General features: G+C 41.7%; 2 protein-coding genes across 3 annotated transcripts in view; both read right to left on the reverse strand.

The window, feature by feature from the left end:
- Nucleotides 1–467: 467 nt before the first annotated feature.
- On the reverse strand, nucleotides 468–16,330 carry LOC120569135 (tetratricopeptide repeat protein 39C-like). 2 transcript variants are annotated; one of them, XM_039817030.1, is made up of 14 exons: nucleotides 15,840–16,330; nucleotides 14,338–14,386; nucleotides 10,278–10,406; nucleotides 9,988–10,102; nucleotides 9,381–9,780; nucleotides 8,609–8,777; nucleotides 8,395–8,488; nucleotides 8,205–8,312; nucleotides 8,006–8,115; nucleotides 7,794–7,917; nucleotides 7,587–7,684; nucleotides 7,384–7,488; nucleotides 7,259–7,297; nucleotides 468–1,428 (listed from the first exon to the last, which is right to left on the reverse strand). In XM_039817030.1, the coding sequence occupies exons 1-14, from the start codon at nucleotides 15,983–15,985 to the stop codon at nucleotides 1,336–1,338; spliced, it is 1,779 nt and encodes a 592-aa protein (XP_039672964.1). In that variant the 5' UTR covers nucleotides 15,986–16,330; the 3' UTR covers nucleotides 468–1,335. The 2 variants fall into 2 exon arrangements, with proteins under 2 accessions (XP_039672964.1, XP_039672965.1); XM_039817031.1 differs by lacking the exons at nucleotides 9,988–10,102; nucleotides 10,278–10,406; nucleotides 14,338–14,386; nucleotides 15,840–16,330 and having other exon boundaries at nucleotides 9,373–9,511.
- A 1,448-nt stretch (nucleotides 16,331–17,778) lies between these two features.
- The window catches only part of LOC120568611 (laminin subunit alpha-3-like), a 58,749-nt gene continuing 56,558 nt past the window's right edge, over nucleotides 17,779–19,969 (reverse strand). Inside the window, exons 75-78 of the mRNA XM_039816223.1 lie at nucleotides 19,586–19,740; nucleotides 19,295–19,388; nucleotides 19,044–19,163; nucleotides 17,779–18,952 (exon numbers count right to left, since the gene is read on the reverse strand). Of these exons, the coding sequence (XP_039672157.1) occupies nucleotides 18,810–18,952; nucleotides 19,044–19,163; nucleotides 19,295–19,388; nucleotides 19,586–19,740 (512 nt within the window). The 3' untranslated portion in view covers nucleotides 17,779–18,809. The remainder of the gene's footprint in view (nucleotides 18,953–19,043; nucleotides 19,164–19,294; nucleotides 19,389–19,585; nucleotides 19,741–19,969) is intronic.

Below are 19,969 nucleotides of genomic sequence, written 5' to 3' on the forward strand. Positions count from 1 at the left end.
TACAATAAATGCATGTGCATTACTATAACTATGCAATCCCTTACGTCCTTTACAATCGAGCACTGAATATTCCTTTTCTCATGGTGCATATAGCTGCTGTATGTTTGAGTTTTTTTCTTTCTCATTTGGGTATCAAACTGAATTTCTATTGTTGTTAAATAAAAGCTTAATGTTGATTGAACTTTCTTGGTTTTGTGCGATTTGCTGTAATTTTAAGAAAACATGTCTGCATTAGATGGGGGTCTGTTGGATTAAGGTGTTACAAGATGAGGCCATCAATCCCACAACCCCGGTGTACCCTGGGCCATGTCCTACTTAGCAACCATCATAAAATTGGTCTTGGTCTACCTGTTTTAGTGATTTACCACCAAATTACGCAGACTGTTAAATTTCAAAATTCATCAATGGATCCCTAGGCAATCAGAAAAATCCAGGTTGAAAATGCCTGGCAATAAATCGTGCCCATATTAAGAAAAAAGATGTTTTAATCTCATTTATATCATTGAGGGTAGACCAATAAGATAACAATTATTAATGCAATAGACATTCCCCTGCTGCTCATGTGTGATACCTACTGTGTAGTTTTAAATTGTTGGAATAATTAAGAGTTAAGATAATTTGTTGTTGCACAATGCAGTATGTGAATTAATCATGTACACCTAATCGAGTGCAGAGGATACAATATTCCATTTTACAATATTAATTTTATTATCTTAAAACAATATAAATTAGAGCCAGTTCACAGCCAAGAGTAGCACTGTGCATCAAGGCTCACACCATGATGTTGGTACATCTATTAAAACCTGTGTGCAAGACATATTTACACTGATAAAAACAATTCTGCTTAAACAAAGGGGCTACGTTTAAAAAAAGAATCAAGTTCAGTACTCATTCCTATGGATTAGCAAAGCCTTTGCATCACAAATGTCACAAGTTGGCAGTCATTTCATTTTAACCGCTTTGTCAGTTAATACTGCATGTACTGTAGCTGACCTGACTTCCCTCCAAACCAGAGGAAAAATTGTCCCTGATCCTTTTAAAAATGGATTTTTTTAATCCAATTTGACTGCCATGTAGCTTTAAAATTAAATTTAAACTATACGATTCCAATTTATTGTAAAGTACAGTAACATTAAGTAACTGTAAAGTAAAACCCCTCTTGTAACTGTTCTCCCATAAAACACCTGCTGTACTGTATATATTGCACACATTTTAAAATGATGCATTGGCTCAGAATATGAAAATAAAAAAATTAAAACAGTGTAACATTGGTGACTCAAATGGTATTGTTGCTTAAAGACATTTCTTCCAGTTCTTTGAGGTGCAGATAAAATGTCAAGGCTGGGCTGCAGCAGCCATCGTGGAGGCGAGAGCTGAATGAATACGAACATGGAGCCTGTTCTCAAAGTCATAGCCAGCATAGTCCTCCTGCAAAAAAAGACAAAATGGTGAATAAAATAAATGTATTTTGTTCGTGCTCTGCCCTCTAACAAGCTTTGCAGTCCGCACACTGACTGATCAATGCACTCGCTGCCCAATCATGTGGCAGCATTTCAATTAAATAAGCAGAGATCCCACTGCTCGCCTCATCCTGTCAGACATTGCTGCATCTGCTCAGGCATGCAGAGTTAGCTGTTACAGCAACAGCAGAGCAGACTGATCTCATGAAGTGGCGTATGTATGACATGCCAATGCGTATGCCATTATTGGCGTGTTATCAAGACGCATACTCACTTTTTAGCGTGTTTATCAACGCCGTTTGGCCTCCATTGACTTACATTACCTTGTGATCGCATTTGAATTAACACCGTAGCGAGTAGTATGAAAGTTTCCTAAACCCAATCGTAGCTTTCTTCTCGCGATAACATGCCAAGTGGCGTGTATGTTTACGTCCACTGTATACAGTGTAGACCTACACGTGGATCACTCAAAATGCGTACAGATAACACGCCACTGGGCTTAAAGGAATATTTCACCATTGGAAAGATGAATATATATTTAAATTGGGTCACTTATGTAGTAGAAATGTGACTTTTTTTTAGAAATTGGTGGCTTCTAGGCCAAGAAAAGCCAGAAAATGTGTTTTTGGCTCATGTGGATGAAAGACACCAAATCCCAGAATGCACTTGCTTTGCTGCTTTAGCGTCTACTCCCAAGCCACGCCTACCCTTTATAGACAGACAGTGAGGCGATCAACTCAACAAGTGTGTTTTATTGTCATTTCAACCATATACACGAAAAAACGTTTCAAGTGGTGTTACACATTTAAAATATATACTTTTTGGCCACAGCTAATACATTATCCAGACTTCTTTCAGCGGATTGATTGATAGCTCCAGAGTGAACAGAACTGTGTCCATGGCAACGCTCTGCTATGCATGGCAACGGTGTGTTATCCTGTGTTAGCAGTCTGTTATCAAGAATTATACCATGGTCTGGGTGAAAACTCGATTCTGATTGGCTGCAGGGTGTCAATTAATCCATTCTGGTGAAACTGTCTCTTTACTGTTCTAAATGAATGCGCTACATTAAATCAAAAAGGAAATGTGGATTTATTATTTCCAATTTGTCCTCTGAACACCACAGGATGGCGCTAAAACACACAGGCTGCAAGAAGTAAGTTATAAGTTATACTGCCCCTCTGGACTGACTTTGTTTCACAGAGAATAACGTTATCTCACATCCCCGTTCACTGTTCAGGTCGCTGCTTCAGGCTGCGCCGCTCCAGCCGACAGTAACGTTAGCTACACATCGCGGATCAAATTCTTCGTAAAAGTCGTTATATTGTTTTGGGGACAATGACATGGCTGGATAGCTAGCTTGTCTTGTTGTTCAACATACTGTCAAATTATTTTTACTGATTGCCAACTGTACACAATGTTATTGACTTTGGATCTTGCTAGCATAGCGTTAGCTTTCTGGCTCGTAGCTAAACTGAAGGGTTCTATCAGCTGAGCGGACTATATAAATATCTACGGTTGCTAAGGGAGGCAAGTCGTATCTAAGGTTCTTCCTAATTCCTGGTGGAGAGAACAACGTTTGCAATGCATAAGAACCTGATGGATGGGAATGATTGTTCCAGGTATTAGTCAAACCGTCAGGCGTAACCAGGGAAACGGAGTTATTGTTTGGATAAACTTTAGATTTCGATTGTAAAACTAATTAAAATGTGAACTAATGTTTTAAAAATGTTATTTTTAAAAAAAATTTAAGGCAGCGAGGCGTGAACAGACGCCTCGCCGTCGTCCATTAATACCTGACAATGGAAACCTCGTCGGGCATTAACCCTTACATAACAGACCGGTGACAGAGCAGCAGGCTGGATTGTCCGGTACAGCAATATTTCCACAACAACAAAAACACAGCACAGCAGTCTCTGAACTCACTTTGGGAGTTTCATTGAAGTTGGATGTAGTCCAGTTTGTTTAATGAGCGGACACTTGCAAGCAGGATTGGTGGAACAGGTGGCCGGCTAGCGTTAGCTTTCCACCGGCACACTCGTTCAACGCTCCCCGCTGATGAGGTCTCTTTACCGGCCAGAGGCATCAAGCACCACCGCTGGTCTCCGTGCAGGCGAAGCTCGCGTAGTGTGTGGAGTATTGCGTCTGTAATAAAGTGTCCTGCATATTCTCCGATCTGTACCAATGTATCCTGGTGGTACACGTGTGTGGTAGTTTGAATGCACATACGGTAATTGTTGTTCTAAAATTTCTGTCGGGATGAACAGTTTCTGCTCCTGCTGAGAAGCTAAGCGAGGATTCAAGATGGCTGACACTCGGTTTTTCCATGGCAATTTCCAGAAAAAGCCGACCGTCAGTACCCGATCCGTTCCACCTGCACAATCCGTTCTGCGCATGTGCAAGATGACACGTATGCCATGACGTAGGCGCAGATGATAATGCTGCGTTCATGCCACCTCGAAATAACAGGCACCGCCCCACTGGTTACGTTGTTTCTGCAGCTAGATTCAGTCTAAAATAACGTTAAGTCAAACTTAATGGGAAAAGCAGGCTACAGCTAAATTAAGACATTACAGTAATAACAATAAAGACAAGTATTGAGTGTTTGTATTTTAAATGAGCACAAGTAAAGTAGAACTGACGTAACAGCTGTTATATATGTTAACGTTTATTTTCAAGTTTTATTTTGAGGGTCTTTTAAAGTTTACATGCTGTCTCAGCTAGCGGTTAGCCGAATTAGCTGTTAGCTAAACTAACGTTAGCTTAACTGTGGAGGCTAACGGCAGACCGCTGCAATCAGCTAGCGGTTAGCCAAATTAACCGTTAGCTAAACTAACGCGTTAGCTTCCCGGTGGAGGCTAACGGCAGACCGCTATAATCACCTAGCGGTCCGCCAAATTAACCGTTAGCTAAACTAACGTTAGCTTCCCGGTGGAGGCTAACGGCAGACCGCTATAATCACCTAGCGGTCCGCCAAATTAACCGTTAGCTAAACTAACGTTAGCTTCCCGGGGGAGGCTAACGGCAGACCGCTATAATCACCTAGCGGTCCACCGAATTAGCTATTAGCTAACTAACGTTAGCTGGAGGCTAGCGTGTGAACATCTTGCGCATGCGCAGAACGGATCGTGCAGGTGGAAGCGGTGCCGTTATTCCAAGGTGGTGGTGGAATGAACGCAGCATTATCATCTGCGCCTACGTCATGGCATACGTGTCATCTTGCACATGCGCAGAACGGATTGTGCAGGTGGAACGGATCGGGTACTGACACCGACAGTCCAACCCCCTTTGGGCTATGCGGAAGTGGCTAATACTGGCTGTAGTCTTTTGCCTCTGGGCAAAAAAGCCTCAGATGACGCAAAAATCGTCATTTTGCGTCATCTGAGGCTTTTTTCCAGACCCACAATACAGAGATCTCCCCTCTCAGGGAGACATGAGGGAGGGAAGCATGGTCATTCAAAAATACTACCGGGTTTCTACTGATACAGAGCTTAATGCTAAATCTGTGAAGTTCCCCTTTAAGAATGTGGCCGTGTATGTTTACACAAAGTCATTATGTCATGTTGAGCAGAGAGTGAGATCTTTGCTCCGTCAATGTCAGCTGCCCATTCACTATTCTATAGCCACGACGTTCCACTTCCGGGATTACTCTGTTGCCGCCGGAAATTCCGCCAGATGCCCGTTATTTTACGCTTTCAGATGTCTGCAGGGTTAATCCAGACAGCTAGATAGTAGGGATGCACCGAAATGAAAATTCTTGGCCGAAACCGAAAAAGAGGAAACCAAAACCGAAACACCGAAAGAAATTATGCCAATTATTAGTACCATTGCATTTATGGCTATGACTGTGTACTAACTTTACTAAAATCAAGGCATTGCAATTGTATAAATTAATATTAAAGTTTAATTAAAAAAATATCTAGCAGAAATATGGCTACAATCTGATAGTCACATACAGTATATAGTAGCCTGAGAACAGAATAGCTTACTTGTTGTTGTTATTATTATTTGAGGCACTTTCTTGCAGGATTTCACTGAACATATCAGACAACGAGGGTGCATGCCCCTCATCTGGTGCAGCGAGACAAGTCTTTTTTTCTGCGCTCTGATCTCCTGCACTGGGCGCTGCTCCGTCTCCGTCTCCACGCGGGTTCTCCACATCCATCGCGGCCTGGATCATTTCTCGTGCGCCCTGCTTTATTTCCGCATCCAAGTAATGGTCTTTATAACGCGGATCAAGTACAGTCGCGATGAGGTGCAGAGGATCCGAACAGATCTCACTGAAACGTGTGCTGACAGACTCTAAGAGCGTATTTTTCATTGTTTTCACTCCGTGGTCCGTCTCAACCTCTTTGCTTAGGAGACGCTTTGCAGGTGGAACGGATCGGGTACTGACACACGTGCAGGTCGCGGTTTCTGTTTGCGTCATTACAACATTTCGGCCGTATTGTTTTGGTGATAAAAGTATTTCAGCGCATCCCTACTAGATAGACTATCTGTCCAATCTGAGTTTTCTGTTGCATGACTAAAACATCTTTTGAACGTACACACGTTCCACCTAAACAAGTAGCGGCACCGCGGCTCTGTCCGCCGCCTAGCGCCGCCCATGACGGATTGTGATTGGTTTAAAGTAATGCCAATAAATCAGAGCACGTTTTTCCTCCCATCCCAGAATGCTGTGTGGACTAGCCAGACCCTCCTCCCCAGTGCTGTGGAGGAAGGTCTGGCAAAGCGAGACTACCCGTCCACTAACAAAGTCAATGCTGTTGCACCAAACATCTCCAACGCTATTCAGGTGGGAGAGGCTGCACCCAGCGCACCACAGGCAATGCAGACACCATTTACTGCATTGTGTAGACACAAACTCATGTAGCCTTTTGGAACTGCCTTCACCACATCAGTTTTGTCACAATTGTTGGTTCTTACAAAAGATGTTCAGACACCTGATATTCTGGGGCACTCCACTTAGTCAGCTCAGTGTGGATGGGATGTGGCCTGCTTTGCTGTGTCATGATTTAATGCTGTTGGAGTGAGTTCTCCCTCTCCTGGATGGTGCAAAATATCCCTGGTTTCCTCCACATGGGGCAGCATAACAGGGGAAGTCCAATTAACAGGCTGTTCCACACAGACCTAGTGACAGGGACCTGGCATAGCTTCAGCCAGTGTCCAAGGAAAACATGAATGTTGCCTGCGCTTGTCCCTGCAAATGAGCGTCGCCCCTTGTGAAGGCGGATGTGTTTGCACATTCTCAGGACTGCTGACATTTCCTTCTCAGGGGGTGTTCTTTTCTTGGTCAGTGCCTCATGATCTGGTGGCTGAGCAGGCAGTTTTTCCGACCACAAACCCAGTCTACATCCATGGCCTATGGAGCTTGTTGGCTGCTATTTTTCCAGCTGGAGTGACGGACACCATCAACTCCTGTGACCTACTGTACTAAGTTTACAGACTTCAAGGGGAACCAAGGCTTGCCGCTCCTTAATTATATATGCTATTATCTGATCAGGCAGCGAGTGTATTGATCTGTCAAAGTGCCCACATCCTAAAAACTTTGACTGAGGGCGTAAATAAGACAAAACCTGAACACTACTAATGGCGCTACAAAAATGAAAAAGGCAATGTTTTGATCTCAGAGATCTTAGCTAGACTTTGTCAGGGGTAAACTAATAATTAAGCCTGAAGAATAAGTCAGAACTTGCTACCACCTACTTAAATGTTTATGAACAATCAAGCAAATACAAACCAGTACAAACCTTTAAAAAGAAAGCAAAAAAGTCATGCAATAAAGAAACCAACTGTACCTTAGCCTGAAGCATCAGCATTCTGCCCTTCCCTGCAGACTGGAAAAAAAGACAAAATGTGTAATTTTTCCACCATCTTAGATAAGGGAAACAAGTCTCTCTTTCTCTCAACCAGACACCCCTACCTCTGGGGTGTTCAGCAGCACACAGCCCAGTTCATAGCAGGAATAGGGCTGCACATAGGAATTGCTCAGACGACCAACCTCATCCCTGGCAGCCAGATGGAAAAACTGGGGGGAAAGAGTCAGTTATGCACGTTACGCAGACTAGATAAGTTATAGCTATTATCACCACATCCTATACATTGCATAATCAGACATAAGAGTACCTGAATGGCATCTTTGTTATTATGAAGACATCTGTTTATGGCACCAAGAAGCAGGTTTTTCAGCCCCGCACATGAGGCATCGTCAATCCCCTGCAGGACTACAAGAAAAATACAATTACGCTACACCCAATGACGCAACAACAAACGAGGCTGCAAAACGACACACAAAAACTAGTTTGATGATTTCAACATTTTATAACGGATTACCTTGTGTCATTGTCTGAAGCTTGGCGGTGGAGCAGTTGGGCAGAGCTTTCCACAGATAAAGAATCTCAATCACAGACAGGATGCAGAGTTCTTTGGATAGACTGGTGGTCTTAAGCTTCTCAGCCTGATCAAATGTGTGCATTCACACTTATTTTAACTGTATTTTTGCACCAAGGATTTGCAATAGAAAAATCAGCCGGTAGCATACTCACCCTCTTCATGGAGAACAACTCTATCTGATTATTCTTGCGTTTGAAAAGTCTTTCGACATCCTTGAAAACCGTGACAGCTCCGTCCAGATCACCTGTGGCTCCTTGGCACACTACACAACAAAATGTAATATGGATTAGGAGCCAATACCAAACTCACAAGAAATGCCTTTAAATACATATTTGTTTGTTCTGTCACCACCTCCAGTTAAATAGGCGTAGTAGCACTGGGACCAGCGAGACTCGGTCTTCAGTCGCTCAAAGGCCCTGTAGGCTTCTTTGTAGCTCAGTTCGATCATGCTGCACCAACCTAAAATGTTCAACAAATCAGAAAGGATGATGCAGACTAGCGCCGAGCAAGGTGGTTTGAATTCTGAGAGGGAAAATAGTACCTATTTCATATAAACACACGTGCTGAATCTCCCTCTGGTCAGAGGCCAGATCTAAGGCATCACGGAAGGACGTCAAGGCTGTACTGATCTGGCACTAGAAAGGGGAACTTTGTGGTGTGAGTTACAGGCTCAGACAATATTGAGCTTTCCCCAAGTCAGGAGAATTAGGCCACATAGCAGTCGATATTAAGGTTTATTCTGAACATGTATTCACCTCGAGGCGTTGGACTCTGCCTTTGAAAAAAGTGAAGAGGGAGGAGTTTGGATAGATAGCCTCCCTTTGTTGAAGAATGGATTTGGCTTCCATCAGGCCTGCCTGTGTGTCTGTGCCATCCAGAGCAAAGAAGGGCTGCACTACTGTGTGGTACCACAGGAGGGCCAGGCTGGGAGGGAAGCACAGAGGCTGTAATGAGTGAGAGTGTAAAGATGACAACATCTGGTTTGAAATTAGAACAGTTTGTAAGTTTGTTTTTTTACATTTTAGATATTTAACTTACTGGTTTATAAAATGAGATAAACCATATTTAACAAATACAGACAAAAAATAGCATAGTGTAGCGTTACCATTATTGACCATGATTAATCAACATTTAGTTAACTTGGTAGACCAAAGTTCCACTCTTGGATTTTTAAAAAAGGGGTTAAGTACAAACATAGTTGCCAACACATTCTAGGAATAAGAAAGAATTAAGGAATGTTTGGGCAACTTATGCTGCAGGACTTGGCCTCAGTCTGTTATTAAAGCTGCTAACAGGAGTTTTTTTCCATGTTTCTGTGTTTTGTTGATTTTGTATTTGTTAAATGCTCGGTCAATGCAGTCATTTTTACTTATGGCATGACTTGTGGTAGCCACCGTCATAAGACAGTACTTCTCAAAAAAGATGACCTTTTTTTTCTTTGTTCGAGAAATGATGCTGAATGACTTAGGTCACTTTTAAGTTACAGCCAGAATACAGATACACAAACGTACTCACTCACATACTCACGTAGCTAAGGGGGCCTTCATGTCCTTACTTTCACTTGCGTATGTGAGCGCTGACAGGCCTTGAAGGCGGTCGCCAGGGAAGCCCAGCAGGTTGACGATCTTCAGGAGGTGCGGCGGCACCATGGAGATACAGAGGTGGAAGAGGCCGTAACCAAAGCTGACCGAACCTTTTAGCCGATCCAGAGCCTCTGGGCTGATGCCGCCCAGTCCCAGGGGTGGGCTCGGCCCGGGTGAAGACGTGAGGCTGTGGTCGGACGTGTCAGAGGACAGAGATGGAGGCGGAGTTGCTCGCTGTTCAGAGGCTCTTCTTCTGCTGCTCTCCTGCAGGTGTGTGATGTCGCTGTAACATTTGTTGTACATCTTCCAGGCTTTACGGAGGATCCAGCCTCCTTTGATGTATGCTGTCAGCAGATTGAAACCGAGGTCAGTGAAACATGCTATGCTTTGCAGAGGACTAGTATTTAAAAAAAAAAAAAAAAAAAATATTTATATTGCATATATGCATGCATCTGGTAATATTACAAAACTGCAAAGTTCTTTATTTTCATTTCACATTGATAAATGTGTAGCATTCATAGCTAACAAACAAGGACTAAAAGTTCCCTTACATGACAGCTCTTGTTTGATGAAAGACAACACTGCAAGGTAAACCTGGCAGTCTGCAATGATGATCTGCCTCTGGAGTCGGTTCAGTACAGCAACCCCCGACCTCTGAGAGTCCATCTGTCCACACAGACACCTCACACTAGACTGATGTAACAGGCAAGCTAACAAACCGCAAACCTGGACATTATGGTCCAACATAAAATGCTCATTTCCAAGAATTACCGGTACATTTGTTCTATACACATCATACTGTATACATTCAATTCAGTCAAGTGTTGAAGAGGTTACTCACATTCCTCTTGATCTTGTTTTTAATGGTCTCAATAACACCGGCGTTTTCACTCTCACACAGTCTCTCTGTAGCTTTGAGGTCCTCAAAGGCCAACTGCATTTTCTCCTCCTCAAACGTCATCATGGCATTCTACAAAAGGTTTGCCGGATAAACAATCATGCAATTATGAACATGCAACTATTCCCAAATTAATGCTGGGGATCGACAGGTTTTACTAGTGAAGCAAAATGTCTAATCCCACATTGAACCCTGGAGTCTAGTTTAGAAAAACTAAACTAAAACAAAAGCTTGATTTAAGCTTTAGCTGGCACAGTGCTCGTACATCTCCAAATTAAAGAGTGCCGTCTCTAAATGTAAGTGATCACAAAATGGAAACTGTAAATTTTAAAGCAGGAGACAAGCACATTGTTAAATGGAATAGGATAGGCAGACACATTAAAATAAATTTTGCAATTACATTTTAAAGGGGTGATAGAATGCAAAACCGAGTTTACCTTGTCATAGTTGAATAACGACAGTTCGGTGGGTAAATAGGACGTACATAGAAGCTAAAAATCCTATTGACACCGCTTTACTTTGCAAATCTCAATTTGAAAACTGCCGCTGAAAACGGGAAAATCTCAACAAAGCTAGAAGTTGACGTCAACATCCCAGGACCTGTACCTTTGTCATGCCCATGGATGTATTAAGAGAACGGTCATGGCCCAAAATTTACTTACACCACTGACCTGAGGTTAGCTTAGTCTTCTGAATAGGTCGCGCAGAACTCAGAAATTGTATACATTGTTTGTCTGCTATATCATTACTAAATTCACTTCTGAGACTTTTTTTTAATGCGAGAAATAAACTATGTAGAGCTCAAATATGGGCCATTTTATGAAAATTTATTGCTAATTGCAAATTTTGTATGATTGTATTGGACTTCAGAAGCTCCACAATCTGCCGTGACAGGTGGCGGCTGCCGGCGGGTTTGATGCCTTACCGGTCGGCCTCTCCCCCTTCACAGACCTGCTATATGAGCTGGAGCTCTGTCAGGATCTCACACACGAGCTTCTGCAAGCTGTGCTGTGTACTTTAAAAAGAAGAAAGTTTGGAAGTTTTTCCAAGGATATTGAAAATGAACCACGGTCGTAAATGCAGTGTTCCAGGCTGTAAAATGGAATAGCCTACTGGCCCAGAGAAAAGGGTTTAGAACAAGTATATCGGACAATGGAGCGGGAGTTGTGGATCTAATACAGCGGTGCAGAGGACTGCAGGGCTTCGCTCTCCGCTAAATTTCCCTGCGCTGACTAGCTACAGGGTGAGTTGTGATTCCTTGGTGGAGGTTTTTTATATCCCAAGGGTAACGTTACAACAACACTAGTTGTAATGAAAGTGTCGAAACTTTGCATTTTGTCTCGGCTGTTTCAGCCGCGCTGCAGCCGCTGCCTGCCCGGGCATGTCTGTACTTTTGGAAGGCAGACAGTGTGTATGCTGTGTGCCAGGCAGCTCTGTGTGTGTGTGTGTGTGTGTGTGTGTGTGTGTGTGTGTGTGTGTGTGTGTGTGTGTGTGTGTGTGTGTGTGTGTGTGTGTGTGTGTGTGTGTGTGTGTGTGTGTGTGTGTGTGTGTGTGTGTGTGTGTGTGTTTTGTGCGCCGGGCAGCGGTGCGTTGTGTGGCAGCCGGCCAGCTCCGGACTACATTTGGTACCCAGAAACGGTGACTTTGCCCTGGGTACGGAGCGCCGCGGCCTGCCTCTGTCTCGTCAGAGCTCCTGAAGTCCGATACATCTTACCAAATTTGCAATTAGCCATATATTTTCGTAAAACGGCCCATATTTGAGCTTTACATAGTTGATTTCTCACATAAAAAAAGTCTCAAGTGAATTTAGTGAGGATATAGCAGACTAATAATGTATAACATTGCAGTGTCTGAAACATGACACCTGCCATCTCATCTCCACTCTATGTGTATGTGGTTTGCTCAACCAATCAGCACGCAGCTCATCTAAATATTCATGAGCAGAACGTATTTGGAAGAAAAGCTCTTGTTCCAAATAGGGCCATATTCACAGGGTAGTTTAGGGCCCATAGAATAGCAACCGGGCCATTTTCAGCCCAACCAATGTTACATACCCTATTAGGAGACCTTTAGGAACAGTGTGAAATACCCTATCTAATCATTCTATCACCCCTTTAAAATTCAATTATTGGTTCATCTTTTCAATATAAAATGAGAAAGTAGAATTGTTTAATTTAAATTAACTTTTTCTTTTACCTTGAGTTTTACAATAGTTTTATAGTTCTAGTTTAATGAATGAAGCTATTGTATCTCTAAATTGATCAGTTTATTAAGTAGTTATTATTCTGGCAGCACAGGCTCCAACTTTTGCTGCTAGCTTGCATCATAATCTCTGAACATGCTTTTAAGTTGTTTACATGGGAGGGTTGCACTCCCAAATAATTTTTGTTAACGTCTTCCTTTTGTTTCTATTGAATTTCAATCCACTTATCAGTTTAGTCAGTCACACCTATAGTTTTTTGCCTGGCAGAAAGACAGGGGAAGTTCCTTGAACCTCATCATGAAACAGAAGTGGTTTTAAAGTGGAATTAAACTACAGTGTTTCCTCTAGGATTTTTTTTAGCAGTGGGGGCAGATCTGTCAGACCACCCCCCCCGTCCCGCGCCAAATGTTTTACGTATTAAACAGAACTGACACTTCGCTGCAACACAAACAAATATTTATTCACCTCTATTCACACACAATGAGGCATATTTTCATTTCATTGAACTGTATTTTTGAGGAACTGTAGGTCTACAAAATAAATTTTACAAGAAATTCTTCATAGGGAAACCAAAACCCAAAGTAGGCTAGTATGAAACCATTCATAATGAAACTAATTGCATATTTGCCTCAGTGGCAAAGTTGGCAGCTTTGCAGTGTGCATTTGATTTTTCTTGGCTTTTGGAAAAATAACTCCAAGGCTCGGTTACACTAGAACGGCCATTTTGAACCGTTTTGATATTCATATGTGTAATAACTTTGCTAAATAAAAAATCAAAAATCCTGCTGGTACCTGACTTTTCCTAAAAGGAGTCTGTATTTTCATTTAAAAGTTTTTAAACTATAACACACCCACATGGCAGCAACACTACGACTGTATTACACAAAAGGCATAGAAAATACAATCACTTTTACCTATTTTGGCCATACACTGTCATATTGACCGCTCGGATTTTCGCGGTTTTGTTTTAAATCTTTTGCGTGGTTGAAGATGCATCTTGGTTGCTTAGTAATAATCATAGTCTCTGTCAGAGAAACGTAACTAGCGGTCTCGAGTAACAAGTGTGGGCAATGCATCACCGATGGGCCGAAGGCAAAGCCAGAGTCGGTAACGTAGGCTACGGCGTGGATGGACTCGGTTCTGAATCAGAAGAAAAGCACCGGGCGATCATCGCTCTGTGAAAGGAGAGGAGCTGAGAGCGAAGTTTATGGAGGAAAGAAAGGGAAGCGGCGCACGGTCCGAACAGCGCTGCGCACCGCAGCAGACACCAAAACGGAGGCAGTGCCTGCCAGGTTAGGTTAGGTTATAAATGTTCAAATAACTAAATACTTTTAATTGTTACTTGGCTGTGAATTATGTTGAATGGATTTCCCCCAATATGTTTCATGAATGTATGAAATCACGGTTTAGTCTACTATGCCATGATATGATATCAAGGGCGTTGTATTGAATCAACAGCCACGTGCAATTTAGCTAGCAGGTGAAGGTTAAACTAAAAATGTGCAAGAACTATAGACTAATACAGGCTTAAATTAACTGACAATATAAGTTATACGACTTACAGTTCTCAAGAATGCATACATGCCATCTCAACCGGGTCCTCCGGACAGCCGTTCTCTTTTTTCTTTCTCCCTTTTCTCCTCGCGTTGTGAAGCGGCTTTTTGTATATATATTTCGGATACCGTGGTGGGAGAAATCTAACCGTGGCGGACCGCCACTTGCCAATCAACACAGAGGAAACACTGAAACTATGAGGTAAAACAATAGAGGGCTGCAAAAAGATGTTGCTTCTTGACTCACCAGAAAACTCACAAAACTGGCACCAAAACTCATCAAAGGACTGTGGTTCCTGAAACAGAGGATGAAGAACAGATAATGGACACGTCAGTGAGAGACAAGCTGTGTGAAAAGGGAACGGATCTAGAGGCCATTAAAGTTCATGGCTGGAGTGACAAAAATGTGCTCAGCCGGTTTCATGCATCAAGCACTGGTTCACTGTTAAGACGTGGACATGTTGAGGCACAAGATGACTGTAAGACAAAAGCAACTTGATTCAATAAGGGTGTGGACTGCATCACTGAACCCCCCCCCCTACCCAATCGCCTACACCCATAATGAAACACACAATGACCCCTTAACAGAGCCAGGGGAACATTATCGGGAAACTGCTTAATACAGGCAGTCACAAGCTCATCCTCATTTGCTGTGTTAGGAGTCGTTCACTTCCCTCCTTTTTTTTCTAATGAAATCAAAACAGGAGGACACATAGTGCTAAATGCAATTAGTGGAAGAGGTGACATTTAAGCCTTCACCAGGGGTCAGGACACCTAGGGTTTGCCCTTCTGTGGCATCAACGTTCAAGTTGAAAGCAAACATTTCCTAGGAGATAATCAGCCCTTATAATAACAGCACAGTATGATTGCCATGAAAAATCATGCAACCAGTAAGTGGACTATATGGTCCGTATGCAGGGACTCCTTTAAAAAGCAAAGTAATGTCTACCTGTGACCCATCACGTGTTCTTTATTTGAAAAGGACTATTTATTTTAAAAAGGTAGAAATCCTCCAGTAAATCCACAAAAAAGCAACAAAATTATGTTTCATGTGGAAAAATATTATTTAGCATAGACGAATACATTTCAGTTTTCCTATACCTTAAAATGTCCCGTATACCCTCAGGATGAACACGCAGGATGGGAACCACCGGGTTAGAGATCTACAACTTTAATCTTTAACTGTGGATACTAAATTCCTTGGTCAACTTAGTTTTGCAACTATCCAAACAATTGACGTGTGGTTTTGATAACTAGCTGGGCCAAGATGAGACATTTAACACAACCCTGTTTAAAGTAAATGGGAGCCAGCTACTGGCGTGACAGGAGTGCTAACCTGTTAGGCATGTCTGTTTTGAATTTGCATATTTACACTTGTAGCAGCCTATCAGTGTCACCATATAAAAAAAAGCAATACTGTTTGAGCTTCACAAGACGGATATTTGCCCAGGGTATTTAAACAAGATTTATCCTGCTTGTGACCTGATCATATGGTGCTAGTAGACAAGCTTGACAAGGATGTTGGGGTTTTGTTTTGCAAGCAAAGTGACAGTGACTAAAGACAGTGCTGCAGGGAATAAAGGTGGGGATGGCTTCTACTTATGCTGGTTGACGACAGTAGTACTTTGGACACAACAGCTAAAGTTGTAATAACATTTAACAACTCGAGCATATTTAATTATCCATCACTAAAACGTCAAAACAGACAGAAAAGACTGCTTATTGTCTCTGAAATAGACAGTACCAGACCTGTATAATCTGAAGAGCTCGTCGCTCTCCTTGAATCCATTGTTGAGGAGCATATTGATCCCTTTCAGTGCCAGCTCTGCGTCGTTGATACCGTCCGTCTTGTCATCCTCCACATTTCCCGGGGCTGGTTCTCTCGGCTGCGCCATTGAGATATCCAATACCGGAGGCAAGGAGCTGAACGCGGCCGGGGCCGGGGAGGAGAAGAAGTAGGGAGGGTACGTGCGGTACAGTAGCTATATGTCTCGTTAGTTTACTGACACAATAGTCTCAGCCAGTGGCGCAGTTTTGAGCAAACGCAATCACCTTCATATTTTTGCACGAGGAGACTGACAAGCGAACATGTTCAAATAACTAACCGCTAACTACATGCGCCTGTCCTGTGCTAGCCGTTTAACCTAACCAGCGGTTGTGTCGCTGTTCCGTATTCTGCCGCCCGGCCGGTGGTTCGTGTGTTCCTGTGCAGGCAGGAAATGTGATGCCTTTGGGTGCTATCGGAATTATAGTTTTCCAATCAGACACGAGACGCAAATAAGCAATAATTAACCGAGGTGGGGTTTTCAAAAGGAAAAGCGTAAGTAAATCAACGTTAGAGCTGTAAATATATCATAAAGCACCTGTTTGATATTCTCCATGCAGTTAATATTTAGTTCTTTGTTTGTGCGCTTTCTCGTGTCGTATTTTTCTAGTAGCCTAAGTTCAAACGTTGTGAAGTAGCCTACAGGTTTAAACCATACAGTATATAAGAGGTTTAAACCAAATTCTGCGACCCATCACATTTTGTTACCTGATTAGAAATTTCACCTATCCACTGCACGCTTGGTGTCATACTTTATCGCATATGGCCTAACGTTACTTTATTAGTTACTTTATTAGTTACTGTTACTTACCAAACGTGTTGCCTCCATGTGTCACCAATTTTGATAGGGTCGACCAGCTCAGGATATAGTTTTGACGTATATATTTCTGCTATTATAGCTATCAAATTGTTTCTTCTAAATACTGTGTCCTTTTTGTAACAGAACAAATAAAGTAGGCCTATGTGACAAAGCTAGATTAAAACATTTGCTGTGGCAATAACTAAAATCAGGGGTTGAAAGTCTAAGTAGGCTACATTTTTTTAAGTAAAGTACAAATTTGAAGTAGCCTACTTATTTATACTTCTACTTCACTACATTTCAGAGGCAACTACGTTTTACTGCACTTATCTGACAGCTTTAGTAGTTACTTTATAGATTGAAATTAACACAAATTATAATCAATAAATAGGTCTACATTTTATTATTATTATAACAATGAGACTTTTTTTAGACTGTTAGTCCCCAGGGTGGGATTCACAAGATGTAAAGTAATATATAAAACGTGAATTAAAATTAGCTCCACCTTGCTGCAACATTAAAGCCATGAACACATTAATGAATAATATTACTGTAATATACATTATTCCAAAATGGGCCATTGCATGCATACTGAATTTTATACTGAGGCTATATTTTATGGTATGAATATTTTACTTAAGTGACATTTTCAATGCAGAACATTTACTTGTAACATAGTATTTCTACAGTGGGCGAGTACTTCTTCCGCCACTGGTTAAAATAGCCTACCTAATTGGGTCACAGAAGCTGATGGGTCAAAGAATTGGGTGTTTGCACGACTTTGCAATTTTCACTCCTAAAGTCCTTGAAGGCAGCATCAGAGTGGGCGTGGTGGTTTGTGATTGAGAGCTATGAGGAGCAGCTGTAGTCAGTGCTGTAGTCATGGAGATAGCCGGCCAAGGAGGGTTCAAAGGATCCTCTTGGACATTTTTGACTAAATTCATATTCATCATCAATTACATGTTTTCTCCCTACATAATGGTCTAAATGCTGTGTCAATGCCTTCTCCACACAGACATTTGAGTTGTCACCATGATCACAATCAAAAGATATTTTTCAAGACCTACTTGTGGCACTGAGAAGTATTTATAAACAACAATAATTACAAAATGGCTTACAAATCAGTGGTCATAAGACAGGAATGCATGTAAAATCAATATGTCCAATCATCATGCATATTTTTCTCATATCACAAATATTTCCACAAATGTACAAAGCAGGTAAACATCTGCTGTGGGAGTTTAAATACATAAGAGACATGGTATTGTTTTTTGTTATATTACTTTCAACGTTATAGTTATATGGGCTAAATGGTCCCAAACTTGTGAGATATACAGTATTAGAAGTTAAAGGCATCTATATTGGTTTTCAACTCATATACAATGTTCCAGAAACACGCTGTGTTCTTGTGTAACTGATTAACATCCACAGAGAACATCCTCATGCATGACAGAGGAATGCAAAATGGAAAATGAATTCAAAACAACAATAATTCAGTATGGGGGGAAACCATGTGATTTCACGACCTGTGTACAGATTCCATTTCTATTAAACCAGGTAAAATGCATAATTCTACATGCTGGCATGTGCCTGAAATGTCACTGAATTGAGCACCGTGGGTGTAAACGTAATTATTCTAGTATAAACTTTCCAACAAACAAAAACAAAACAAAAAATCAACTAATAATGTTGATCTACATTAAAGCACCATCACAAAAAGGCATCATTTGTTTTCTTAAAGTGCTGGGTTGCTCCTACTGCAGCCCTGACCAATTATAAGCATATCCAGTAGCATTTGTCGACAGAAAGTACATGGACCAACACATTAGACTGTAAAACAACTGTTAGAATATGTGAATCGGGGCCCTGATACATGATTTTATCACAAAATAAATACAGCATTGTTAAACAGAGCTAATAATATGAACCGGTAAGCTGCTGCTTATTTTACACACACACACACACACACACACACACACACTCAAAAATGATACACCGTTATACACAAACACATTCTCTGTCTTGGTAACAGATTGCACATGGTTGGCGGTGGACGTGGTCCCAAGGTTTGTTCCATGATGAAGCAGTGAGACGTTCAGCCTGGACACTCTTTGAGGTTGACCGGACCGAACGCACCAGACAGCCTGTCGAATGAGACCGAGTCGCTGTTGATCCTCATGTCCTGGATGCATCCCACAAAGGACGATGTAACAGGGAGCATCTGTTGCATTGACATCTCTGCAGCAGAAAGGTACATGTGGTGAATTTGTGGTATGTGTGAATAAACTAAAATTAAACTAAGTAGATTAACTCTCCGATTAACACTCACCAGGAATGCCACCCACATACAAGGAGTCTTTGGTCAAAGCTGTAGTGGAAGATGGTGGTCCAATCTTGTAATTGTCGATTGTGTCCACATGCAGTTGCACAACATTTTTCCTCTTGATTACTAGAAGACACATGGACAGTGACTTAATGCAAAAGATGATTCATATCAGTGTCACAATAGGTTCTAAAAGCAGTTTTAATTTGTCTTAAATTGTCTTTTGTCATGTCTTTTCATGAGTGTGTGCATTTTACCTGAAATTTTATGAAACATTCCATCACACAAAGAAGCTTTGGGCTTCACCGACACCATGAATTCCCCTTTGCCATTGTTTGCTTGTGCCACTACCTGTAAATGGGTCCAAACACAGTGCTTTTAATCGCATGTACAGTAACACACACTTAAAGTAAAGACACCTTTTCAGTCGAGGTTAAATGTAGAATTTGTTCTGTACTGGTAAAGTCCCCAAAACAAGGCCAGAAAAGTAAAAAAAAACAAAAAAAAACAGCTGATATGGCATCATCAAACTGACAGAAAGGCTTCACCTCTCCTTTGAGCATGTAGACAGTGAGATAGTGGCCCATTGCAGGCCCATACTGGTTCCTGCTGGAATCACCAACATGTAGCAGGAGTCCAGTCGGACTCCGCGGACGAATATTAAACAGCAGCTCAAAGCTGGTGCCCACAACAAAGGAGTCATCTGAAATACAGAAAACAGATTTCATCATTGGTTGTCATCATTGGCATTAAGTATCAAAAAAAATGAGGAGACAGCCATGAAATGAACATATCATGGAGACTCTTTTTTACAGGTCTCATAGTTACTTTGAAGGAACTGACATGTAACTAATTTCCTAGGAAGTGTCTTTGAATTCTAATTAGGTACTAATTATAGAGAAAATGGAGACAGTGTTCCTTAATTAATCAAC

The sequence above is a fragment of the Perca fluviatilis genome, chromosome 11 (assembly GCF_010015445.1).
Source record: "Perca fluviatilis chromosome 11, GENO_Pfluv_1.0, whole genome shotgun sequence".
In the NCBI taxonomy this organism is placed as follows: domain Eukaryota; kingdom Metazoa; phylum Chordata; class Actinopteri; order Perciformes; family Percidae; genus Perca; species Perca fluviatilis.